This window comes from Phoca vitulina, unplaced genomic scaffold (genome assembly GCF_004348235.1).
Source record: "Phoca vitulina isolate PV1807 unplaced genomic scaffold, GSC_HSeal_1.0 scaffold9, whole genome shotgun sequence".
Taxonomy (NCBI): Eukaryota; Metazoa; Chordata; class Mammalia; order Carnivora; family Phocidae; genus Phoca; species Phoca vitulina.
Genome location: NW_022589712.1, coordinates 17738642 through 17766280, shown reverse-complemented (window position 1 = coordinate 17766280; position 27639 = coordinate 17738642). Strand labels below are relative to the sequence as shown.

At 42.4% G+C, this 27639-nt stretch overlaps 1 protein-coding gene across 6 annotated transcripts in view; it reads left to right on the top strand.

The window, feature by feature from the left end:
* The window catches only part of SASH1 (SAM and SH3 domain containing 1), a 245783-nt gene that overhangs the window by 53545 nt on the left and 164599 nt on the right, over nucleotides 1-27639 (top strand). For 3 of the 6 annotated variants that reach the window (XM_032407688.1, XM_032407692.1, XM_032407687.1), the window contains exon 1: nucleotides 4772-4928. The exons of 1 other annotated variant lie outside the window; for it this stretch is intronic. In XM_032407688.1, the coding sequence (XP_032263579.1) occupies nucleotides 4809-4928 (120 nt within the window). In that variant the 5' untranslated portion in view covers nucleotides 4772-4808. Of the gene's footprint in view, nucleotides 1-3585; nucleotides 4620-4771; nucleotides 4929-27639 lie in introns of those variants that run through there. 2 more of the 6 variants (XM_032407691.1, XM_032407693.1) reach the window with 2 other exon arrangements.

Here is a 27639-nt window from a genome sequence, read left to right as displayed (position 1 = left end):
ATCTGTCTTCACTTTGTTTTAATTCCTCTCTAGTTTGCTCTGAGCTCTTTTCTCATCTCTCTTACCGAATATTTTGAGACGAAGAGGCTTTTAAACAGGTAATGCTTAAGCAGGAGCTTCACTCACCTTTAAGGCATTTGTGAAAAAAATTGTTTGGGATTATTGTCAAGGGGAAAAAATGTTGTAGCATTTCAGTCTTTCCTTAAAGTTAGATCCCCGAGGCATTGTGGAATGCCCCGAGTTGGAGTGCCAGAGAGGGCTGCTGATGGTAGGCAAATATTAAATGAGCTTATCTATTTTCATTGCTCAATTTCAGAAGGCAGTATGGTAAAAAATAAATTGGGCTATTTATAATTTTTCAGACTTAATCTCTGCCTAATCTTACATTTTCTGTGCAGAATATTTGTCTTAAAAAAAAAAAACCCAAGTATTTAAATGAAGCGCTGTTCCTAGAACATGTACTATCTTATGGATAATACATTTTAATTCCAATATTTAATTGCCCTTTAAAACCAACTATCTGATTTGGGGATCTCCATTCACTTATGACAGTTTCTTTTACCAATTAATTTTTTTTTTCTTTTTACCAATTAATTTTTTTAAAGCAATCTACTGGTACGGTTTTTCAATATATTATATTTTATTTATTTTTTTAAAGATTTTATTTAAGAGAGAGAGAGAGACTGAGAGAGAGCACACAAGCAGGGCAGAGGGAGAGGGACAGACTTCCCACTGAGCAGGGAGCCTGATGTGGAACTTGATTCCAGGACCCCTGGGATCATGACCTGGGCTGAAGGCAGATGCTTAACCCACTGAGCCACCTAGGGGCCCAATATATTATATTTTAAAACTTCACATTTCCTCAGCAATGTGTTCTTTTTCCTTATTCTGACATTTCCATAGTTCCAAATGGCACTCCAATGTGAGCAGAGATCACAATCACCTTGGTGGGAGGGGGCAGGGGGCTTGTTAAAGTACAGATGACTGGCCCCACTCCCAGAGTGTCTCATTCTGTAGGCTTGGGGCGGGACCCAGAAATGTGCATTTCCAACAAGTTCCTAGCAATGCCAATGCTTCTGTTCTTAAGTCTCTATGTTGAGAAGCAGTGATCTAGATAAAATATTGTAAAAGGAGCTGGTGGTAGTATTGACTAAGACGGTGGCAGTGGAGATGGAGAGAGGTGTATGAGTTTGACAAATATTTAGGAAGTAGAATCAACAGGGCTTATCCATGGTTTAGACAGGAGTATTGGTAAGCAAGGGGAAGGACTCAAGCAAGTCTCTTGACTTTGGTAGCTTGAACACATACATGGATGTATCAAGTACAGAAATAGGAAATGAGCAGGGTGGGAGGGTTAGATTGTGGTGAGAAATCATAAACTCCATTTAAATAAAATATTTTTAAAATGTCAAGCGCAATGCCTGACCTAGAGTAGATTTGCAGTAAATGACAGATGTTGTTTTTGCTGTTCTGAATACCTTGACTATAAAAACTGACCAGTCCTCATCACCCCACCCTGCCAGAGGTGACCTCCCCAGTCCTTTAGTCAGCAACCACATTCCAAGACTAAGAATTACTCCTTTGTGTAAGATTCAGGTGTGAACAGGAAATTTCCTGCTTATAGCTATCACCTCATGGTATGAGTGGATAGAGGAAGGAAAAGCAAAGGGAGGGAAAGGGGAGAAAGGTTCTAATTAATAGAGAATTATTGCCCTCATTATTACAGATAACCTCAAAACAATCATATTACATAGGTGGAATTATCCCACTTTACAGATGAAAAAAATAACTTGCCCAATGTCTTATAAAAACTTGAGTGAAAATTCAAACCCAGCTCTGTCCTGACCCCATTATATTTGGGCTTTCTACTCCAAACTCCACCTTTAACGCCAAGCAATAGACTGCTTATCTTTCTTATGTCAGAATGACGACCGAAATAGGCTGCAGGCAACACTCTACAATTTCTAGACTAGTGACTTTTAACCTTTTAAGATCCTGACTCATAGCAAGAACCACTTTTTACACAGCAAGCCATACTTACATTTGTACATACATGCCTGTATATATATACATATGTTACACATACTTATGTGCAACAATGACTAATTTTCAAGAAATAACAGTGAGATAGGTATTATCAATATTAACTCTCTATGAATACATTCTGATACATTCATTGCAATAAATATTTATTAGGACTCACAGAATTGATTTCACAATCAACTTTTGGGTCTCCACTAGATTTCTGGAAAATCTTCTAGATCCCTTTCTTTCCTTGGAACTCACCAACACCATAACAATTCCAATTAGCTAGATGAGAGAGAGCCCTGATGGAAAGGGAGAAAGGAGAGAGTAGGATTCCCTCATGGGATGTAATTCTATTATAAAAAGCTCTTAGTAAATGGGACTGTATGGGATCTGAAATAGTATGATGATCATGACGTTGATGATCATTCTTTTACATTTTGTTTAAAAGCCCCTAAAGAAATTTTTGAAAGTAATGACTAACATTAACTAAAGGAGAAAAGACTCAAATTTTGGAGAAGTAATTGGACTCATTTTGAGTATACACATTATGGAGTTGAGATTAAAGAGGTTCAGCTTCATTTTTTAAATGGTCAACAAAATTATTCATGTGGTAGAAGTTGAATAGTGACTCCTCCTCAAAAGTTCTTACTTATCTATAGACAGCAAAATTATAGGTATCAACATCCCCCCCCAACCCCACCAAATATTACTTATCTCATTTCCCTATATATTTATTAGGAAGCACCGAGAAAAGGAACTTAAATATCTAGGGTAGGTTGATTTCTAGAAGTACCAAAATGCTGGTTAAGGTTTCATTATATTGATAGGTGTATATGTGTTGTTAAAAAGTACCTATCTTTAGATGACCTTGAAATGTAATACCACCTCTTAGGAGTCGGGTGGCAATTAGTGAGGCCTTGCCTCATCTGGGATTGGGAAACTATAGCATGGAAAGGTTAAATGCTTTGCCCCTAGGTCTTCTGATGAGTCAAGAAGAAAGAGTCATGATTCATGCTGGAGACTTAGCCTTCTCCCAGCCCAGCATCTTAGAGCGTGCATCTGGTATACCTCTGGCATCAACACAGGAAAGCATCAGGCCTGGCCATGTTGCTTAAGTGCCCAGCACTCTCCACACTTGAACATGATGCCTATTTACTCTCAAGGGAAAACTTTCTCATTCTTTTTCTTTCTTTTCAAAAATCAGGGATTTTCATCATCAGGGATTATACTGGTAAGTTTAATTACTTTGGGAAAAGTTTTTTCAGTTTTGAACTTTCCTGTAAGGGCTATTCACCCATTTGCATTGATAGGTGCTCCCAGTAATTATTGCTTCAGGAAGTGGATTTCAAGGACATGCTCTTTCTTATTCCCCTCCTTTTATGTGGACTCAGAAGGAAAAACAAAACGAAAGCCGGGAGAGGCCTCTAAAGCAAGCAAGGACTCTCTCCCTAGGGCATCTCACCTGCTTTTTTTTTTTTTTTTTAACCAATCAGCCCGTTCACATAGGGGCCCTTTCCTTGTGTTTCTTAACTGTTTCATGAAGTGATCAATCACCAAATCAGATGTGACGTGTATTGTCATCTCCCAGAGAAAATTCTCTGAGTGGGTTTTAAAGAACGAATCCCAAAAGGATAAATAACCTCTACAGGGCTATTTCCCTCATAAAATAAATCCGTCATGGATCTCGTCCTTGGAAAAACAGACACAAGGGACCCGGAGTGTGTGTTGGCTAAATGGTTACAACCGTAACATTTAGTTTTGAAAACGGCCCCTGCCTATGCCCTCACTGTAAGGCAACCATTAAAACCCAAAGCGCATTTCCCCTAAATAGCTGAAACCCCTAGCAATGGAGTGCATTGTGGGCACCCAGGAACCAGACCGTTCCGCTCATAATAAAAACGGTACACACAATGGCTCGTGCCCAAGCTTTCACACTTGTTTTGGCAAGTCTTGGCTGACAGCCACAGAGTTGTGTTTCCTTAGGTCGCTTGACTTCACGAGGGGCGAGGTGCGGAGTGTACAACGACACCGACGACTCGGGAAACTCTTTCGGCGGGAGCAGCTTCAAGATCCCACTTTCTCGAGTTTCTGGGACCGAAAATGCCTCCGTGAAGGGCGCGATTGGGAGCTCGGGCAGGCGGGAGACGCCGCGCCGCTGCTCTTTCAACAGGCGATTTGTTCTCCCGTCTGTGGCTCATTTCCATGCAAAGAGCCTGACATCAGAGCACCTTTTGTTGCTAAACGCTTTCTTTAGCATCGAGGGGAGAGAGTCATGTGGAGCTGGAAGAGCTCATTTTCGAGAGAGGGGTCCCGAGGAGCGCCCGCCCAGGGGCAGAGGCACCGCGCTCAGCCCAGCGGGGCCCTGCCCAGACTTGCTGGAAGGAATGAGTCTCGTGCCTTAGTTAGCTGGTCCCGGTCGCAGGAAGAAACGCCTGTGCAGCGGCTTTAATTGCTGCAGGGCCGCCGGAGTTCCCCGCCGTACAACTCGGTGGTGCGGACTTTGCCTTCGGCTACCCCGCGGCCGCGCCGAGCTGGGGTGGGAAAGTTTCTGGAGTTGTCAGTCGCGCGGCCCGCCGCCACCTAGAGCCGAGGTGCGGGCGCCTGCGAGGGGGCCCCCGCGGGGTCGCCGGGGCGGCCGGGGCATGCGGCGCGGGGGCGCGGCTCGCTGACGCGGCGGGCGGGGACCGGCGCCGGGGGGCCGGCCGCGCGTTGGTGCGGAGCGAGGGCGCCCGGGGAACCGGGACGCAGGGCCGGCGCGCGCGCGCGCGCGGGACGCGGCCATGGAGGACGCGGGAGCAGCCGGCCCGGGGCCGGAGTCCGAGCCCGAGCCGGAGCCCGAGGGGGGCGCGGGCATGTCCGAGGCGTTCTCCCGGCTCTGGACCGACGTGATGGGCATCCTGGTGAGTTACCTGGAGCCGGCGGGCGCGGGAGGGGCGGGGCGCGGGCCCCCGTGCGGGACAGCCCCCTCCGCGACCCGCGCTTCCTTCGCGCTCGCCCACCTGGCAAGCCCACTCCTCCGAGTCGTCCTTCTCTCGCTCCAGGTCCCAGGGGCTTAAATACACACGGCATAGGATTTCAAACCCTAATTAAAAAATAAGCAGCCACAGATCGCATCGAAGATCTTTCTTAAACAATCGGGTACATAGTCACCAGTTTAATCTGGGGCACCTGCTGAGAAGTTGGTGTGGAAAAGGCTAGAAAAGACTCCTTCAAAGAGTAGATGTAAATAAATAGTATTTGGCTGTTGTGCCTTCACAGTTGGACTGGGAAAGAGGCTGATGTGACTGATGTTTATCTCTTCACCATTTGTTGTCTGACCACGAAAGGAAAACAAACCATCTTACTCAGAACCACCAAAGAGTGTACTTACTCTGTGTGCAGTTTTTCAACTTGTAGAATTACAGGATATTTGTTGTTTTATGTTTGGAACTAAAAACAATAGGACTTATTTTGCTAAATCTGTATTGTCATGTATTTTGAAATGCCCAGTAACTAAAACCGCCCATGGATTTGGCATAATTTCTGAAAAATAGTTCTTATGCATGGAGGATGAAGCTTTAACTTGTTCAGCGTTCAAAGCCCTGGGGAATTAGTAGATGTATTTTGGTGGAGTTGTAGGTAGGCAGGTAGACCGGAATCGGATGGGTGGCGGTTATTACAGTCAGAGATCTTAATCCACACATAAAGAGTCAATTTCAGTGTAAAGATTTGGAATTGGCAGTTGTTGGGAAAGGCTCTGTATTTACTTTGGGGTCTTTTATCTTTCTGATGGAAGGTATAGTTTTTGAAAAGAAACTCTTCTTTGGGCATGATGAGAAGTGTACCATTTTTTGCATAGGAATTAAGCACTTGTGCTTTGGCGTGAGTGAGGCTGGGTCAAATCCCCACTCTCCCGTTGACTGACTGCATGACCTTGGCCAAGGTATTCAACCCCACTGATCTTCAGTTTCATTCCCTGCAAAATGAGGCAAAGGAATGAGATCTTCAGTTTCATTACCTTGCTTCTTAGGTTCTCTAAGTTTTAGTTATGTTGATGTATATCTAGTGCTCAGCATACTGGCATAGAGTAGGTGCTCAATAAATGATAGCTCTCTATTTTCTCCCCCCTGCAAATAGTCTCGTGTCTCATCATTCCAGACATCCTAAAGTCTCACCTAATTCATTTTTAGGTGTTCATTGGTGTTTAGGATTATTCTTATACAGAAAACCAGGGAAGATTGGTCAAAGATTTCTGCTTTTTTCACTCTCCAGTATTTAGAAAAAGTTTATTTTTAAAAATTTAAAATCTCAAGTTTTTGCATTTTCTGAACTTTATTGATGAATATGGGCCTTTAGTGAAATTTCAGAAAACCCAATGAATATGTTAAAGTTACAGTGATAAGTTTGTTTTTTTACGTTAGTCAAGCAGGAGACTTATCTTGTTATTTCTTGCTTAGATCCTGCTCTGTAAATTTTTAGTCACTGAGAAAATTGGTCTCATAACATCACATTGCATCCCTTGTTCGGGTGTGGTTGTGGAGGGGAGAGCTGGAGGGGCTCACTTAAATGGGAGTGTGGTCTCAGGGTTGCTTGGGAGGGGGGTGGTGATTGGCAGGTGGCACTTTCTGAAGATTTGCTTTCCCTTCCCTGGCAGATTCCAGCACTGTTGGGTCAGTTGTAGCTGAGTGTTCTTTGGCTGATTTAAAAGATGGGGTGGGGCTGGAGAAGCTCAAACCTGTTATTCAAAGGGCAGATGTAGGAGAAAAGAAAATATGTACTTCTTACAGAGCCAGTAGTTCAGTGCGAGGCTGGAAAGAATGTAAATGATTGTCTCAAAGCAAGTATGTTCACTTCTGTTTTCCCATCTTTTAGACAATCTTATTTTCCTTTGGGGTAAACGTGGGCATCAGGATTGTGCCTTAGTAAAATTCAGATGAAGATACGGTTTATCTCCCCTTTTGCATGTCTGTAAAAAGTCACCAGGTTAAAAGGATCTTTATTCTTTCTGCTTTTAGAAAACTGTCATCCACATGTTTAGAGGAAACTGTCTTTCTAGAAATATATCAAGACAGAATTGACAGTTGACTTTCTCTGTTCTTTCTGAGATAAAAGATAACATTTCCTTCATTTTTAAAATAAGATTCTGCAGTCTGTCCGCCTGCACAGGTGAAGTGACTTGACCAATGGCACACACACCTTGTTACTGACCATTACAGAGTGCACCCCAGTTCTCAGTAGGGTGATGCCATGATACTCCCCAGTTAACTGTCCCAGATCAACATAGTAGAAATGTAATTACATCCGGTATTTTAGGAAAATGCTACTTGGGTCTTTTTAAGTACGGAACTTGAGGGGAGTAGAGGTAGTAGGGGAATTATACATCCAAACATACAAGACTTCAGGCACAGTAGCTACTTTCTGGATTCCCCTGTTTGTAGAAATCAAACCTCCAAGCCTTTTGAGTTAAACATTTTTTTTAGGTGAATGAGCACAGCTCCCTTTGCCAACTTGAGAGGCACTGAGCATCTGCCCCAGGGATTTTGTAGGTTCTAACCTTCTGGGGCATAGATCTCAGTAAATACAGGATGGTTGTTTGAGTTCATTAGGACATATTTTGCATTTAAATTAATTCAGTCCTGCACAGTTCTGAACCAGCCAGTTGCTTTTAGATAATTTGTTAACAAAAATGCTTATTTAGAGAAGAAATAATAGTATAATTTATGGCATGAAAATGTTCGGGCTGTGCTAGAATGAATAAATGCTAGTAAGTGAATATGTAAATAGAGAATTTGGAGAAAACGAGCTTACCAAACGCTAGCCCGTGTGCCCGTGCCTGGAGGGCAGGGGCAGGATTTTACTCCCCCCCCCCCCCTTTTTTAAATCTCCAGTGCCTGGGATTTACTGGGTCCTGAGTACATGGTTTTATAGAATGGAAAAGGAAGAAAGTATATACTTCTTAAATGCAGGAGCCACATCAAAATCCAGTTCTGTAGAGACCGTACCCCCTGTAATGGGGTGCATTTATGAAGACATTAATTCTGCCCTTGCTTGAACCTAGCGCTCGAGCAGTTTCATTATGCAAACCAGAATCCTGGTGCTTCCACTGGAAACGGTAGCGGCAGATTGTGAAATGTTGGTAAATCCGGAGCAATCAGACCATGGCTTTCTTGTGAAATGTGTTCTTCTGTTCTCTAACTCCGCCAACATGTGGTCCGCCTGGGTTTTCAAGCATGTCACCTTTCACGACGACATGCTTACATTTCTGCAGAGAAGTGCGAAACAAGTTAAGATCCTGTGGGATTTCACTCTTTTATCTTTACTCCATGTTGCAGACACAACATTCCTTTTTTTGGGTGGGGGCGGGGAGGGTAGTGGTTTTTATGAGTAGGAATTGCTAAGGTTATTAGATATGATAGATCACTTTTTCAGCACTGATTATCCATTCGGTAAGTTGTGATGGTTATTTTTCCTTCAGAATTGGAGGACTTCTTAAAGCTGAGACAGTCCTTGAAAGCTGCTTGCTAACTGGGAAGGGAGGAGAAAGGAGTTAGTAAGTGCCTATTGTTTGCAAGATCCTGCAAGATGCACCTCCCCCAAACCTTATTTTTCCTCTGTTCCCTGCTTGGTTCCTACAATTTACACCCATTTCCTAGCAGTGCTTAGAGAATATCCATTGTCTGGAGACACTTGGACCTTCCCCCATTCTTATTCTTATGTAAGCCACATAAAAGTATATAGCAGGCTTTAGTCCAAAAACTGTTAGGTTTATCCAGTCTTGCTATTTACTGAAGAAAATCCTTAAAACACACACACACACACACACACACACACACACACACACCACCACCCCCTTTGCTTTGTAGTTTTAGGCAAAGTGTGGGGGAGGGGAGATGTTAGTAAGATCTTCAGGGGGCTTTTAAAATGCAAACTCCTTTGAAAGCATTAATTTACATATTCTTTGGGTGGTGTCTCCTGTTTAGCCCATCAGCTAATGACTTAATTAATTTTAGGTCTTGGAATTTGAGAGTCAGCCCCAGTTTCAAATATTCTGACTTCATCTTAATTTTATGTTCCCGTTCGCCAGCTGAAAGCCTTGTGGCTTTTGTAAGTGAAGTTGCAGGGTGATGTAGCGCAGGGAGCGGAGACCTTGGAAGTGAGCCCTCCACCCCCTAATTTAGAGGAGGAATTAAAGGCTCAAGGTACAGAGTAGGGACCAGAACTCTACAGCCTCCTGATTTTCAGTTCTTGGCCAGAGACAGAATTAAGTCTCATAATTCTGGCTGGAGTCACTAAATCTTTTGATGTGGGGAGAGACCCTTGCCCTACAATGACCTTTCATGCCCCCCTTTTTTCTACTTATCGCCTTCAGCTGCCATCCTCTACCTTGTAACCCTTCCCTTTCCACCTGACTTACTACTGATATTCTTGTTTTTCATTGTTTACTCCAATTTCTGATGATAGAATGCAGCTGGTGGGGGTGGGGACGGGGCAGGGAGTGTTCCCAAGCCCTGGGTCCTGATACCGTCCTGGGTCCTTCCCATACTTACCTTCCTAGATTCTCTCCTGTGACCAGTGAGCATTACTGTCCCCATTTTACAGTGGAAGCATACACATGGGTGTCCTAAATCACACAGATAGTAAACAGAAGCTGGGATTTGGATCATGTGTTGTTTCCCAGAAATTAACTCCTGGCCGCAGTTTTATAGTTTATTCTTTCACATGTCTATTGAGACATTTATTATCAACCTTTTTGCTAAAGCTGTTGAGCTAAGTACTAGCGACGCTTGCTCCTGGCTCCCAGAAGGACATAGTTTTGTAGGAAACACTGCAGCAGCCCCCGCGTCCCTCGCGCAAAGAAGCACGCAGTCCCCAGTGCAGTGGGCAGAGCAGTGCGCACAGGCAGCCCGCCGCACACAGTGGGGCCATTTCCCAGAAATGCCATTCGGTTTGGACCGTGGCCGTGAGTTAGGCTTTCCTTGAGAGCTGTTCTCCACTGAGGGGTTGAGGCGTAAGGAAGAAAGGGGGGAAGGAGGGCTTCCTGGGCAGAGCCAAGGGGAATAAAGGTGAGCTAGCATGGAGCGCTGAAGTGGGTGTAATCATTCTATGGGCTCCAGTGAGCCCCCGGTGCAGAATTTGAAACTGCCACCTGACACGATCCCTTCTGTGTCTTACCGAAGTAACTGTGGTGGGTGATGAGTTGGCAATGGTGAGAACCAGGGCTAAATGTTTATGAAACATAGCACGTTACGTGTCTAGCTTCCATTAGTCCCCATAGTTTACTCAGTATCTCTAAGTAGTCAAGGGTTGCTCTGTGGTCCCTTTCTCTTGGTGATTCTCTTAAGCTCACAAGGAGGCTGGGTTAGTGCAAGAGGTTTTTAGAGATGTCGTGGTCTTAGGATTCTTTTTTGTTCTAAAGAAAAAAATATCTAGGCACATATATATGTACTCATATCTATCTACCTGTCTTTATTGCAGTGAATGATGTGCTATTCCTTAAAGAGGGGAATTATTATTTGTAGCAATGTGCACATGGTGTTATAGCTAAATGATCTTTAATTCCCTCTTCTAAAAGCTAATTCCAGAGAACAGCAAAGGAGAGAGAAATGTTCAGTTGTGCTTATTGATTCAGAAGCAAATCTGTAGCTCAATTTTACAAAGGACATAAGAGGAAAACCTATAACTAGTAGTTTGTCTAATGTATTCTTTTTAAGGGTGCTTTTGGCTTCATACTTAACCATAATAATCTCACAGTGATACATGATGTCCTTACTCATGGTTTACACACGTTCTTATCATACAGTAGAAATAAAATTGATCTCAGAATAGTGAATTTAAATGGGTAGAGGCTAAGTCTCTAAGAATTAACTATACCATTTAATACCAGTGAGTACAGGCTAAGACTGACACTGTCAGACTTAACTAAACCTTCAGACTAATTTTGATGTAAAATGTATTTTTGTGACCCTTTGGATTTGTCATTTTTCACATGCTTTGCTCATTTATTGATTGATTAACTTTTGGTAATGAGACCTGAAAATGGTAGCATTAGCTGTGCTCCTGGCCACCTGTGTCTCGTGTCCCATCTTTTGTTCCGGAATATGTTTCACTGGATAGCATTAATTCTTCATGAGATGAGATGCTTCACTGAGATAACCTCGCTTATATTTTTTCTTGCCTGTCAAGTCAGGCAACAGAGATACTCTAGCACAGACACTGGGTCCTTAGGCTTTAGGGTATCTCTGAGACTCAAGACAAAAGCTTGATAATGAGATAGTTTTTTTCCTCTCTGTAATCAGTATTCTTTCTTTTTTTTTTTTTAAGATTTTATTTATTCATTTGACAGAGAGAGACACAGCGAGAGAGGGAACACAAGCAGGGGGAGTGGGAGAGGGAGAAGCAGGCTTCCTGCCTAGCAGGGAGCCCGATGCGGGGCTCGATCCCAGGACCCTGGGATCATGACCTGAGCTGAAGGCGGACGCTTAACGACTGAGCCACCCAGGCGCCCCAGTATTCTTTCTTTTCTGAAGGGCTCTTACTATTGTCTTTCACCCTTCTAAAATGATTGGTAAAAACACGAATACGTTTGTATTTACAATGAATGCTCGTTGGACTCTTGTGCCCTCTATCATAGAAGGTACAGTGCGGCTCTCCTTGGTGTCTGTGATGCGGATTTGTGGATTCATAGTTAATTTTGGTGCTTCATCCATTGTTTATTAGTTTGGTTTCACAGCACGTAGTGTGAGGAAGGTCTAATGTGTCTACCCGTGACTCTGTGCTTGATTATGGCTTCATTTTCTCTCCTACTATTCAGGTTAATAGTGGAATTAAAAGTGAAAGAAAAAAATGCATATAACTGTAGTTTTAATGAAAAGTGCCATTGAGAAACAGAATGAAAAAATCTTAGTATGTATCCTGAGCTCTATTACTTTAAAATTTTATCCTAGTTAATTTTGTGGACTTTAATACTTTTTTTTTTTTAATTTTATGTATTTAAGAAATCTCTACGCCCAATGTGGGGCTCGAACTCACAACCCCAAGATCAAAAGTCACATGCTCTTCTAACTGAGCCCACCAGGCACACCTGGACTTTAATACTTTTGCCTAAGACTTACTGTCAACCAACAAGTTTTTTTTTTTTTTTTAAAGATTTTATTTATTTATTTGAGACAGAAAGAATGAGAGACAGAGAGCATGAGAGGGAAGAGGATCAGAGGGAGAAGCAGACTCCCCGCTGAGCAGGGAGCCTGATGCGGGACTCGATCCTGGGACTCCAGGATCATGACCTGAGCTGAAGGCAGTCGCTTAACCAACTGAGCCACCCAGGCGCCCCAACCAACAAGTTTTTTATTAGAGCTGAAAAAAATGTTTATAAACTTTTTGGGGTGCTTTTAAAAATGCAGTGTTGCAATATTATTATAAGAAAGGAATATTCTAGTTTAAGAATAAGTATCTTTGTTATAGGCTTACACTCATTTTCAGAGGATTTTAAGGACCTCACTTACAAAATAAACCATTGGCAATTTTACAGATGTCTTTATTTGGAAATACCCAGGGTTAAAAAAAATTTTTTTAACAAAAACAATGGGATACCCTACACACCTATAACAATGGCCAAAATGTGGAAAACTGACAACACCAAATGCTTAAGAGAATGTGGAGTAACAGGAACTCTCATTCATTGCTGATGGGAATGAAGAAGTGGTTCAGACACTTGGGAGGACAGTTGGGTGATTTCTTATAAGACTGAACATACTCTTACCATCCGATCCAGCAATTGTGCTCCTTCCTTGGTATTTACCCAAAGAAGTTCAAAACTTATGTTCACACAGAAGCACACATGGATTAGTTTATAGCAGCTTTATTCATAATTTCCAAAACTTGGAAGCAACCAAGATGTCCTTCAGTAGGTGATTGGATAAATAATCTGTGGTACATCCAGACAATGGAATATTTTTCATCACTAAAAAGAAATGAACTGTCAAGCTACCAAAAGACATGGAGGAACCTTACATGCATATTACTAAATGAAGCCAATCAAAAAAGGTTTCTGACTGTGACATTTGCAAAAGGCAAAACCATGGAGACAGTGGAAAGATCATTGGTTGGGGGGGCATTCGGGGAAGAGAGGGATGAACAGATGGAACACAGAGGATTTTTATAATGGTGGATACGTGTCATTTATAAATTTGTGCAAACCCATACAGAGAACGTACAACACCAAGAGTGAACCATAATGTAAACTTTGGATTTTGAGTGATAACGAAGTGTCAGTGTAGGTTCATCAGTGTAATAACCGTACTACTCTGGTGGATCTGATGGGGTTTTTTTGCTGTTTTTTAAGAACAACAACACAGGGCTTGAACTTAAGACCCTGAGATCAAGAGTTGGATGCTCAACTGACTGAGCTACCTAGGTGCCCCCTGATGGGTTTTTTTCAACACCACCAAGCAATTGTCCACTTCTCAGTGGACACTGACCACAAATTTGACTCAAGTCTAGCACTGTGTACCTCAGGTTAAAGGCTCAATCCTTTAACTTCAGATGCCAATCACAAGTCCAGGTTGTTAACCTGCGCTTCTGACGAACTACTGCTACAAATCGGAGGTTCCCATGACCCCCTCCTCAGGTTAGATTCATTTGCTAGAGCAGCTCACAGAACTCCGGAAACCAACTTACTTACTAGATTAACCAGTTTACTTACTAGTTCACCTGTTTATTATAAAGGGCTATAACTCGGGAACAGCCAGATGGAAGAGATGCATAGGGCAAGGTATATGGGAGCTTCCATGCTCTCTGGGGTGCCACTCCCCATAACACCTTGTGTTCACTAATCTGGAAGCGCTCTGAATCCTGCCCTTTTGTTTTTTTATGGAGGCTTTATTACATAGGCATGATTGAGCAAATCATTGGCCACTGGCTATGGATTGAACTCAATCTGGAGCACCTTTCCCCTATCTGGGGGTGGGTTGAGAGTGAAAGTTCCTATCCTTTGATCTTCTGGTCTTTCAGGCGACCTGCCTGATCTTGAGGCTTTCTAGGGGCCTCACCCTACGGCACTTCATTAGCATAAACTCAGGTGCTTCTTCCTTGTATTATTTCAAAAGGGACTCCTAGTGAACTGGCAAGATAGTCCTATCACTCCAGAAATTGAGTTTTAGGAGCCCTGTGCCAGGATTGGGAGGAGACCAAGTACATAATATCTTAGTATAAATCACAATATCACAGTGGGGGATGTTAATAATGGGGAGGCTCTGCATGTGTCGGGGTGGGAGATACACGGGAAATCCCTGCCCCTGCACCTTTCCCTCAGTTTTGTTACGAATCTGAAGCTAGTCTAAAGAAATGAAGTCTTAATAAAAAAAAGTAATGATACATTTTTTAATAAGAGTTTTAAGCAGAGAAGAGTAACAGAATTAGAACATTTAGAAACAAACAAAAAATTAAACATCTTAGAAAACTGAAAGATTGTTTTGTAGAGTAGTTAAGAACAAAGGGAGTAGTTCAGACTGTTTGGGTTCAAATCCTGGCTTCAAATATTTAGTGGATGTGTGACCTGGCAAGTTGCTTGACCATTCTGTGCCTTGGTCTCCTCATCTGTAAAATGGGCATGATAGTCACTGGCATCATCAGGTATGGTGAGATGAACTGAGTCACTGAAACTGCATGGCATATGGTAAGCAGATCATAAATGTTCGTTTTTATTAACTATTAAAAGTTGGATCTCTAGTTAGAATGTGAATTAATTTCACTTTTCATCTTTAGGTGGAGGGATGATCTGATTTCACATGCTCAATTTAGAATTGATACTATTGATTTAGTTTATCTCAAATGCCGTTTTTAAAATAGATGGCTTAAAAATAAATGCATAAAGGGGCACCTGAGTGGTTCAGTCGGTTAAGTGTCTGCCTTTGGCTCAGGTCATGATCCCAGGGTCCTGGATTGAGCCCCACATCAGGCTCCCTGCTCAGCGGGGAGTCTGCTTCTCCCTCTGCCTCTGCCCCTCCCCCTTGCTCTTGCTCGCTCTCTCTCTCTCTCAAGTAAATAAATAAAATCTTTTAATTAAAAATAAATAAGTGCATAAATTCGGGTTATGTGTTAGGAAATATTAAAAATATTGTCTATACTCGAGAGAGAATTTATAAAACTTGTGAATAGGCAGGGTTTTCTGGAGGCAAGAAGGTGTTTGTAATGAAAACGTATTTTGTTTAAATGGGGTTCAAGTTGCAATAGTGAGACCTTTTTTAATAGTTGACTTGGTAGAAACATGTAAAGTATCGAAAGCATCCACTTAACTAATGATTTTATTTTTTGAGTGTTGGACTCATGTGAATGTACTAGATCTATTTTCGTTATCTTGAGCTTTTTCGTGAACTATTTTCCCAGGGTTTTATTGAATTGACCACTGTTTCTGTCAGGGTTGCCAGTCATTTATTCTGGATCTTTGCATCTTCATTAGGAGTCTTCGGTCTCCAATCAAGAATTTCTACAAGTATCACATGGGCGTGTCCCCACCAGACAGTTTCAGTGTGAATATGGTAGAAAATGGGATTTGCTGTGGTTTGAGGAAGAATTGTAAGCTAGTAATGAGTAAATTTGCCACTTATACTACATTTTTATTTTGGTGGAACTTCATTATGCATCTAAAGAAAACCAGAAGGAATTGGAAATCTTCGGGCAAGTCTATAAAGACCATGAACATTTTCTACTGGAAAGATAAAACACTTCATTTTTAAGGCATATTTTTTCATGAATTACAGTTGAGTTGAAAACTTTCTACAAAAGCGTAGCGTTAGGGCATAGTCTACTGGGGGGAAGGAGCAACATGCTGCAGAAGGCAGTAACGACCAACTTATGTAACATGTGGGGTCCAGGTGGTAACTTAATGAAAGCCCGTCATAACACTGATGCATGTGGTGATTTGCCTTGATTAGGCTATTATGAAATTGAGACTATATGGTGAGCTTTAAAGCAAATAGGTATCAAATGATTCATAAGTGGTACATGAAAGATACAGTAAAATTCATGTGATGTAACTTTAGCATTAGCAAAGAACTCTGTGCTGTTTCAACAGAACAGAATGTCGGATAATAACCCCCACATTCTATATCAAAGGACTCCCTAGCTTATGTCACTGAAGAGCTGCGTGTTCCAGACTCTGTGTCTTTAGAAGGCAGGATGCCTTCCATGGTGGATGAACTTCCATAGAAACAGGGAGCGGAGACAAATAGAACTAATTCACGCCTTAAACATGAGATTTTTAGCAGGTCACATCACTTACTCTAAGAGGGGCTGCTGTAGAGATTAGATAATGATAATTTACATTGGTATAATTCCTTGCACTTCACCGTGTGTCTTTACGTACATTGACTGGTTTAAAGCTCTTACAGCCACCAGAAACCCAGTCTTGTTGGCAGCCTCGGTTCTTCAGCCATGTGAGTAAGCTAGGGTTCCTAGTTTCCTTTTCAAACACGCTGACATTTCATTGTCCATATTTCAACCCCATAATGCAACAACAACAACAACAACAACAAAAATGCTAGTTGATTTTTGGCTTCTGCAAATTTTAGACTTCTAAGTTTATTAGATGTGAAACACTGAAGTTGAATTTTTGCAAATGTTTGCAAATGGCCGCCTGAAGTGGACCAGACCCAGATGGATGTGGGCTCTACTCTTCTTTGAGCAGAGTTTGGGGGTGGAGCCAGAAGGGGATCTGCAGTCTGTGTTTTCCCATTTTCCACCCAGGCTGCCTGGTTTCTTCTGGGGTCTTGGGTGTCAGAGTGTGTGTAGGTCAGGATGGCAGGTACTCCGGGCTTTGCGGGCTCACTGCTTCCAAAGAGGCAGAGAGAAGCATGAAGTTCTGGTGTCTCATTGTCACTAGGTTGCTACACATTCTGGAACAACACCACTTTATTTCTCATGACTTCCAGTTTGTTCTTCTATTGTGGAAAACAGGAAGGCCCTCTTTCCCACCACTGGGAAAGGCAAATTCTCCTGTTGTCGGCCAAAAAGTTTTCCAAGCTGCAAAACAGTTGCTTTTATAATAGTAGGTTTGACTTAAAAAAAAAAAAAATCAAGATTTTTGGAAAGACACATAAACCTGTTTTTTGTATACCTGTGGACTAACTTGCAGGCAAGTATGAGGATGTTCTGTTTCAAGTCCTTACATATGAAGGGGAGAATCCAGGGCAAGTGTTGCTCAGAGGCACTGGGTTACGGATGGTTCCAGAGAATCAGCCAAAGACCGAGCAAACAAGCCAAAGCAAGATTGGTTGGAAGCCTGAATTTGCTAGTTAGGTCAAGATAAGTACTGAATTATGCAATGTAGTTGGCAGCGAGGATTGATGAGGCTCTGAGGCTTGTTTTGGTAGAAAAATGACTTAGCAAAATGCATGGGGATAGGGGTAGGGACACACTACTTTTTGTTCCAAGAAGGTCCAAATCAAAACAAGCTTTATTAGTGCAGAGGAAAGCATGCAGATGTTGAAGTGCCTTGGTTGTGACTAGTGGTCACTGTTGTACGATGAATGTATTTTAGACTCTGAAATATCTTTTAAAACTAAAAGTGATCACCTGTTTTGTTTTTTTCCTTTAAATTTAAGTCTCTGCTCCTTAGACCATTAGCAGTCAGTTAATGGGTTCATTGGCTTCTGGTTTTCTAATGTTATGTGTGTCTGTTGTCCTGTATGGATTTCTGTTTTTAAAAACACGGGCATATATTCTTTGTGGCAGGGTAGGGAGAATGTCGGGGTAGAATCCAGATTTTTTTCTTCCAACCAAAAGAACTTAGAAATTCAGTTGTCAGCAGATTCTTTGGAGGACTTTCTTTACTGATTCCTACACTGCTCTACATTCCGTGCTTCCTTGGTGCTTCAGAGCTCAGTGGATAGAACAAAGAACATTCTACAACTTAGTGTCCAATCAACCATTGGAATTATTTCCTTTCCCAAGGAGTTTGGAGGTTATATTTTTTTGCAGTAGTTAGAATATTCTTCTCTGTAACTTGACTGCTATAAGGACTTGTTTATAAAGCCTTTTTAGCAAAGATGCAATGGGGCAGAAAGACTGCATGACCTAGTAATAAAATAACAATATTAATGATAGCTGGTATTTATAGATCATGTATTATGTGCCAAACACCGTACTAAGCTCTTTTCATGCATTATCTCATTTCTTTTTTATTTTTCAATTGAAGTATAGTTGACACAATGTTACAGTAGTTTCAGGTGCGCAGGATAGTGATTGGACAACTCAGTATGTTTTCCTGTGCTCCCCCACAAGGGTAGTTCATCATCTTGTCACCATAGAACGCCGATACGACACCATTGTCTCTATTCCCTATGCTGTACCTTCCATTCTTGTCTGACTTACTCATTCTGCAACCAGAAGCCTGGACCTCCCACTCTCCTTCACCCATTTTGTTCATCCCTCCACTTCCTCCCTCCTCCCCCAAACCATCAGTTTTTCTCTGTATTTATGGGTCTCCTTTTGCTTTTGTTTTGTTTAGATTCCACATATAAATGAAATCACGGTATTTGTCTTTCTCTGACTTATTTCACTTCCATAATGCCCTCTAGGTCCATCCATGTTGCAAATGGCAAGATTTCATTCTTTTTTTGTGGCTGAGTAATATTCTAGTGTGTGTGTGTGTGTGTGTGTGTGTGTGTGTGTGTTTATTCCACATCTTTATCCATTTATCTATCAGTGGACACTTGGGTTGCTTCCATATCTTGGTTGTTGTAAATAATGCTGCAATAAATAGAGGTGTGCTTATATCTTTTAAATTAGTGTTTCCGTTTTCTTTGGGTAAATACTCACTAATGGAATTACCGGATCATATGGTATTTCTTTCTATTTTTAGTTTTCTTTTTTTTTTTTTTTAATATTTTATTTATTTGACAGAGAGAGACACAGTGAGAGAGGTTCGGAACACAAGCAGGGGGAGTGGGAGAGGGAGAAGCAGGCCTCCCGCCGAGCAGGGAGCCCGATGTGGGGCTCGATCCCAGGACCCCGGGATCATGACCTGAGCCGAAGGCAGACGCTTAACGACTGAGCCACCCAGGCGCCCCTCTATTTTTAGTTTTTTGAGGACCCTCCATACTGCTTTCCACAGAGGCAATACCAATTTATATTCCCACCGACAGTGTACAAAGGTTCCTTTTTCTCCATATCCTCACCAACATTTGTTATTTTTGATTCTAGCCATTCTGATAGGTGTAAGGTGATATTTCATTGTAGTTTTGATTTACATTTCCCTGATTAGTGGTGTTGAGCTTCTTTTCATGTATCTGTTGACCATTTGTATGTTTTCTTTGAAAAAATATCTATTCAGATCCTCTCTGTATTTTTTAATCAGATTAATCTGTGGGGTTTTTTTGGTGTTGAGTTGTATAAGTTCTTTATATATTTTGGATATTATCCCCAGGCGGATTTATCATTTGCAGATAATCTTCTTTCATTTAGTAGGGTTGACTTTTTGTTTTGTTGATGGTTTTCTTTGCTGTGCAACTCTTTTTATATTGGTGTAGTCCTAGTAGTTTATTTTTGCTTTTGTTTCCCTTGCTTGAGGGGACATCTCTAGAAAAATGTTGCTACACCAGATACCAAAGAGATGACTACCTATGTTTTCTTGTAGGAGTTTTATGGTTTTAGGTCTTACACTTAAGTCTTTGCATCATCTCATTTCATTGTCCACATAACCCTATGAGGTGGTCTTAATGGGTTAAATTGTGTTCACCAAAAGAAGATATGCTAAAGGGGCGCCTGGGTGGCTCAGTCGTTAAGCGTCTGCCTTCGGCTCAGGTCATGATCCCATGGTCCTGGGATTGAGCCCTGCGTCGGGCTCCCTGCTCTGCGGGAAGCCTGCTTCTCCCTCTCCCACTCCCCCTGCTTGTGTTCCCTCTCTCGCTGTGTCTCTCTCTGTGAAATAAATAAATAAAATCTTTAAAAAAAAAAAAAAAAAAGAAGATATGCTAAAGTCTTAAGCCCATATATCTCAGAGTGCGACCTCATTTGGAAATAGAATCTTTGTAGGTTTAATCAAGTTAAAATGAGGTTATTAGAGCAGGCCCTAATTCAATGTGGGGAGATTTGGACACAGACACAGAGGAGAGGTGATGTGAAGACACATGGAACATAAGTAGTTGGAGGATTGGAGTGATGCATCTATACATACCTACGAGGAATGCCAAAGATTGTTGGCAAGCTCAAGCTAGGAGGGAAGGAGTTCCCTACAGGTTTCAGAGGGAGCATGGCCTTGCTGAAACCTTGATTTTTAGTCTACTAGCCTCTAGAGCCATGAGACAATAAATTCCTTTTTTAAGCCACCTAGTTTTGGTACTTGATTGTTAATCTCCTTTCTACTCGGAAGCAGCTATTGGGAAAAGGAGGAAGGTACAAGAAGAGTAGAACTTCATCCGGTTTTAGTACTTTGCATGGGCGAACTACTTGACCAGCAGGAAAAGGAAAATTGCAAAGCTAGATGAGCCATGAGCCCCAGTCAGAACCTGACTGTGGAAGCACAGACATCTGTGCCACAAGCATTTACTGCGTGTGGGGGGACTGCACTCGGCAGGTGGGACACAGACTGCTCTGGTCCTCTCCCAAGTGCTGAGGGAGTAACAAGCGCGACAAAAGATGAGGAATGAAGTGAACTTGGGAAGAGGAAGAAGGTTGCTCGGTGTCCCATTTTCCCACACAAATAAGGCCTCAGCCCAATGCCTGTGGCTTTCCCCTCTTCTCCTGCTCCCCATTGTTATTACTGTTATATAGACACTTGACCCTTGAACGGTGCAGGGGTCAGGGGCACCGACCCCCCCACAGAGTCAACATCCACACACAACTATACGAATAACTTACTGTTGACCATAAGCCTTGCCAGTAACATAGTTGATGAACACATTTTGTGTGTTACAGACTGTATTTTTTTTTAAAGATTTTATTTATTTGAGAGAGAGAGAGCAATTGAGAGAGAGAGAGCAATCGAGAGAGAAAGAAGGAGCATGAGCGGGGGGAGGGGCATAGGGAGAGGGAAAAGCAGACTCTGCTGAGCCGGGAGCCCGATGTGGGATTCCATCCCAGGACTCTGAGATCATGACCTGAGCCGAAGGCAGATGGTTAACCAACTGAGCCACCCAGGCGCCCCTTATATACTGTATTCTTATAATAACGTAAGCTAGAGAAAAGAAAATGTTATTAGCAAATTATAAGGAAGAGAAAATGCATTTATAGTACTATCCTGTACTTATCAAAGAAAAAAATCTGCATATAAGTGGACCTGCACAATTCAAATCCATGTTGTTCAAGTCAACTGTATCTGTATTTTGATGAAAGTGAAAAGGGTGGGTGTGGGTGATGGAAACAAGACTTAAGAAAGCTTTACATCTTTGTTCTAAAGTGGTGGAATTGAGTTGGTCCTCCAAAGAGGACCACACTTCTTTGCCCTGCCCTCCTCCTCACATCCCAACCACTGCCCAGAACAGAGTTGAGTGAGTGAAGAGGAAAATCTTAGCTCAACATAGATCAAATGCCATTGATGCTAGATTTCTTGAACTGACTTCTAGGATAGGGCGGATAAGCTGGTATGGGGGGTGTCCAAGACTCTGGCAAAAAAAGGGTTGTGGGGGATAGGATTACAGGCCCCAAAGGGATGTTGGAGATATCCACAAACCCTAGGCTCTCCTGCTTCACCCTTTGAGCTCACCCTCTGAATTCTCTGCTCTCAATCCTTCCAATACAGTAAGAGGGAGATGAATTATGGTACAGAGGATCCCCAGCTTATGATGGTCCCACTTTGGGAAAATTTGAATTTTGATCTTTTCCTGGACTAGCAATATTGCAGTACAACACTGTCGTGGTGCTGGGCAGCCACAGCTCCCCTTTGGCCACCTGATCACGAGGGTAAACAGCCAATATCCTTAAAACTATTCTGTCCCCATGCATTCATTCCATTTTCCACTTTCAGTATAGTATTCAGTAAGTTACATGAGCTGTTCAACACTTTATCATAAGATAGGTGTCATGTTAAATGATTTTGCCCCACTATTGGCTGATGTAAGTGTTAAGGCCGGCTGGGCTGAGCTCTGATGGGCGGTAGGTTACGCATTTCCCGTGCATTTTCAACTTAGGAAATTTTCAATTTACTATGAATTTATTGGGATGCAACCCCATCGTAAGGCTAGGAAAATCTGTATTCCATAAGGACTGTTAGGGAAGGAGGGATAGAGGTTTCTGGATGAAAATGTTGACCTCTGTTTGAGACGCCTCCTGGTACCACTTTATCTCCTGGTCCATGAGGCATCCTAGCTGTGATGCAGGATTTGGGGAGTCAGAAATCACTCCTTACTAGATTGCTGAGGTTTTAGAATGAACGTAAGAGAGGATATGGAGAAAGTGGAAATAATTTAGATTATATTCCCTATGGATTCTTCACTGGACATTTTAATTAAAATCTTACAGGACATTTCGTTCTAACAGGTTCAGACCCTTGAATAAATTTGTTTTAATCTTCACCCTTCATTCGGAATAAATGCTTTCACAGAAATGTCTTTGTAAAGTAAAATAAAAATGGATAGTTAGAAAAGTAAATTTTTTTTTTTTTTCTAGATCATCTGTAGTCCATCCTGTTATGTTAGGAAGGGACTGCTCCCTGTAGTACATTACCGTAGATTACTTTTCCAACTCGAGTTCAATGACTCAAGCCAAAACCTTCATCACTTCCCTTTGGAGGCTATTACACAGCCCAGCAGACATCCTATTAAGCTCCTGATTTGCAGAGGAAAAGGAAAGTTTCAAAGTTGAGACTGAGAAGGAAGATGATTCATGGTCATGAAAGAAGAAAGCCCCCAAAGTTTTCAGCGATGGCCCCCAGCTGTCTCCCCTTCCTCTGGGCGTATACTCACCAAGTCACCCTAGAAAGTCAGTGGAGCGAGTGCAGGGACCAGAGTGTAGTCGCTTAGAAGAACGGCAAAGGAATCACTAACTTGGAATCAAGCTCAGCAATGGGCAAAAAAAGAAAGGGTGCAGATACTTCAGTGTAGTGTGGGAGTTGAAATGCAAAAGTTGGCTCTCCTGACCACATTTAGAGTTTATGATTCAATATTTAAGAAGACTATAAAAGCAGAAATTGCTATAGTTGGGGCAGGAAATGACTCAAGACCAAAAGGAAGATTTCTGTTGATGCAAGGTCAAGGTGAGGGAGTTAATTCCAGCCAGTGGCTCTGCGCAGGATAGACTGGCTTGCTGACACAGGGGCTGGAGGGAACACAAGGTTAGCATGAGCACTGTGCCCCAGAGTTCTGACAGCAGGAACTATTGCAAAAGAGTGAAAATGAAATATGAAGTCAGGGATATCAATATTTACAAAATAGAGAACATTCTATGATTAGTAAAATCCTTTTTTCCAAGTATTTTACTATGTCCCGTTTCGACCAGACAAGTTCCTGGCTGTCTGCTTCACTGTCAAATGACTTAAAATTCTAAACTATTTTTATAGTAGGTAGCTTGACATGGCAAAGTCAGTATTTCTGTCCTCCACGTGTGCTTTAACACCCACTGTTTGTATCATTCGTTTGATATTTACAGCCTGTGTGCCATTTTATTTTTTGTTGGATTGCATTCTTACCATCTTCTTATTTTTTACTGAGACCTGTTGTGGTGCATCGTGCTCCCTTACCAAGATGCTGTTGGTTCTGCTGCTATAGGATTTTAAAAGGAAAGAGGTAACACTGTATTTCTCCTCCCCCTGACCCCCGCCCTCCCAACCCTATAACTGCAGTTCTTGTTCGGATTCAAATGCTGCTTCCTTACTTTCTTTACCTTTTATGTCTTGCTACCCCTTGATGTGATGCAGTTAAAGGGAGATTAAATGGAAGGAGAGATTGGGCTCGGAAGATAGAAATAATTTTTTTTTTAATTACAGTGTAATTGAACACGTTATGTTACATTAGTTTCAGGGGTACAACATAGTGATTGGACACCTCTGTACCTTATGGTGTGCTCACAAGTGTCGCTACCATCTGTCCCCATACAACACTATTACAGTACCATTGACTGTATTCCCTGCATTGTACCTTTTATCCCTGTGACTTAACTCATTCCATAACTGGAAGGCTTTATCTCCCTCTCCCCTTCACCCATTATTCCCATCCCCCTACTTCCCTCCCGTCTGGCAATCATCTGTTTTCCTCTGTGCTTATGGGTCTGTTTCTGCTTTTTGTTTGTTTGTTTATTCATTTGTTTTGTTTTTTAGATTTTACATATAAGTGAAATCATATAGTATTTGTCTCTGACTTACAGGTCCATCCATGTTGTTGCATATGGCAAGATTTTTTTTTTTTATGGCTGAGTAATATTCCATTGCATATATACCACATCTTCTTTATCCATTCATCTACTGATGGACACCTAGGTTGCTTCTGTATCTTGGCTATTGTAAATAATGCTGCAATGAACATAGAGGTGCATGTATCTTTTCAAATTAGTGTTTCTGTTTTCTTTTGGTAAATACCCACTAGTGGAATTACTGGGTCATATGGTATTTCTATTTTTAATTTTTTGAGGAACCTCAAAACTGTTTTCCACAGTGGCTGTATCAGTTTGCATTCCCACCAACAGTGTAAGAAGGTTTCTTTTTCTCCACATCGTCGCCAACACTTGTTATTTCATGTCTGTTTTATTCTAGCCATTCTGGCAGGTATAAGGTGATATCTTATTGTGGTTTCGATTTGCATTTCCCTGATGATTAGTGGTGTTGAGCTTCTCATGTATTTGTTGGCCATTTGTAGGTCTCCTTTGGAAAAATGTCTATTCAGGTCCTCTGTCTATTTTTAATCAGATTGTTTGTTTTTTTGGTGTTGCATTGTATAAGTTCTTTATATATTTTATTTTATTTTATTTTTTTTAAAGATTTTATTTATTTATTTGACAGAGAGAGAGAGAGAGAGCGAGAGAGGGAGCACAAGCAGGGGGAGTGGGAGAGGGAGAAGCAGGCTTCCCGCGGAGCAGGGAGCCCGATGCAGGGCTCGATCCCAGGACCCTGCGATCATGACCTGAGCCGAAGGCAGATGCTTAACGACTGAGCCACCCAGGCGCCCCGCCATTGGAGTTCTCAAATTAGCTTATATTTTTAAAAGATCACTGACAGTGTTATGGAAAATGGACTATAATGAGGTGGGCATGGCTTGGACCAGACTGCAGTCCAGGAGTTGGAGAGAAGCACACAGATATAGAATAGGTTTTGGAGGTAGAGCCTCTGAAGTTGGGCTGGTGGTTAGCAGGGCAGAGAATTGAGGATGACAGGTGTTTTGCCTGATCATCTAGGTAGACTGTCTCTGGTTGTGAGGGTCAGGGTGCGGAATCGAGATAAACCCAGTGTCAGTCAGCTAATTTACGGTGAGAATTTAAAACTGCTGAGCAGACTGGACTACCAGGACGTTTTCTTTTCTGTAAGAAAGGTCACTTGGGAAATTTAATTAGGACCAGAGGGACATGGAGATGGGCAGTCCATTCTGTTTCCCCCAACTCCCCACCCCTCTCAGCTGGGCCCCTAGAATGGGCCAGAGCCCTCGCCCCTCCTGGAAGGTGCTAGAGGCCCCATCGCTCAGGTCACTCTCCGCTAGCTCTGTCAGCAGGAGGCCATGGAGCCTTGGACTTCAGAGCAGAGGGTGGTGCAGCGATGCGGTTTCCATGCTGGGATGATAGGCAGGGGGCTAAGGTAATGGAAAGGGTGGATTTGAGAGATGCGTATGAGAGAAATGATGAAAGTTGGCAGCTGGTTCGTGGTGGGGTGGGGTAAGGGAGGGAGGAGAAGCCCTCATGCTTGCATGTCCCCGAGCCTCAGCTCACTGGTGAACGGGGTGATGGGTATGTGGTGGGGGAAATAAAAAGAATGAGTAGCCTTCATGTGCGTATATTCTTCAGCTAACTTTTTAAACTTAGGGTCCCAATCAGTCTGCTTAGTTTTCTTGAAATTTCTGAGGGCATTTGACCACTTAAAAGAGACCTTCAGTGCCCCCGCTCCACCCCCAGCCTTTTCCACGATGCATGAGCCACATGTTTTCTAAAATAAGATGTGTTTTCACGTTAAGCTCATTGCTCGTCTGAGGAAATGTGACTGACGGTGACAATAGTCACCATTGTAAGATGCAGTCATTTGGCTGCAGTCCCGGTGCTTACTGACCCCCGTGGGCAGACAGGACTGTTCTCAGGTGTTTGAGAAAAGTAGGCCCTAACATCAGACTCTGTGGTCGTGGTAGAATCCACTGTGTGGATGAGGGCAGCAAATCCCAAATGATTGTTGATGACAAAGGGGAGATCTCTTCTTGTGCTGATATCTCCTGTTGGTATAAACACTAACACACATGCAGTTTCTGCTACTTAGAAGTAGGGTTCCAAATAATATTTAAATGAAGCTTTGTGTTTAAAAAGCTCACTGGGGGGAAGGATAACTGTGTCAGACTTAATTAAATGCCTCAAAAATCTCAAATACCTCTGTGGTACTGTTCCTAAAAATAAAATGCTTGACGCATAGAGCTGTCCTACAGCTTTGTTTAGACAATTAATTCTCGAATTTTGGTACTTAGTAATACTTGCTAAGATTTATTGAGTGCTTACTGCGTGGCAGGTACTGTGCTCAGTGTTATCTGTGGGTTTGTCTCTTGGCCTTCACATAGCCCTGTGAGATGAGATGTTGGGACTGTCCTTGTCACCCCATTTTACAGGTTAGGCCAAGTGAGGTTAGGTATTCGTCCATGGTCACACAGTGCTGCAACTGGGACATAAACCCAGGAATTCTGGCTTCACAGCTCATAATTGGTTTCTTACCACACTTCAGTGTGTATGTGAATCTTTATTGCATTTTTAAATATTCCTCTTTCCTAAGAAGAGCTATGAGCCATTGCCACCCGGGAGATGTGGTGTCTGTGACGGCCAGGTGCTGGCTTGCTGGCAGCATCCTTCCTTCCATATGACTGTGCCTGGCAAGATGGAGGACAAGAAGAGAGGCAGGATAGGGAAAGGGGAGACAGTTTTCTACACTGGAGTATAATGAACAAAAATTGCATTAGGTTCCCTGGAGCCTGAATTTATTAAGATAGCATAGGATAAAATGTCTTATCAGAGTCCTGTGTTTGACATTTTAAGTTACTAGAAAGGTAGGTACTGTTTCATCTTGAGAAGGGGCTGGGTCCCCAGTGGCCTCAGGACTCCCCTGGTCCTAAAGAGAATTTCTAAGGAGAAGCACAAACATGAGATAGAGTGGTTGCAGTTGATTTAAACAGAGGGGATGGGCGTGGGTAAGAACAACATCCTTTCTATTCATTCTCTTGCCTTTGTTCTAATATAATTTTTCATGCCATGCTCTTGGTACATGTGGATACTCTTATATGTGGTTGTGTAGCCACTGGGAGGGATTCTCCCACTTCAGCATCTTCATTCATTAAACATCTGTTGAGTGTCTGCCACGTGCCAGGCACCCGGATAAGTTCAGAGGAGACACCAGGGCACATGGTGCTGACTGGAATTTCATCCCCAGCCAGGTGGGTACACACCTGAGTAGGCTTGTTCTGGGCTGTGAAGCTTTTTGACCTTTGGCTAGGGAACATGCGGAAGAGTACTGTGTGTGGGATTTAAGAGACA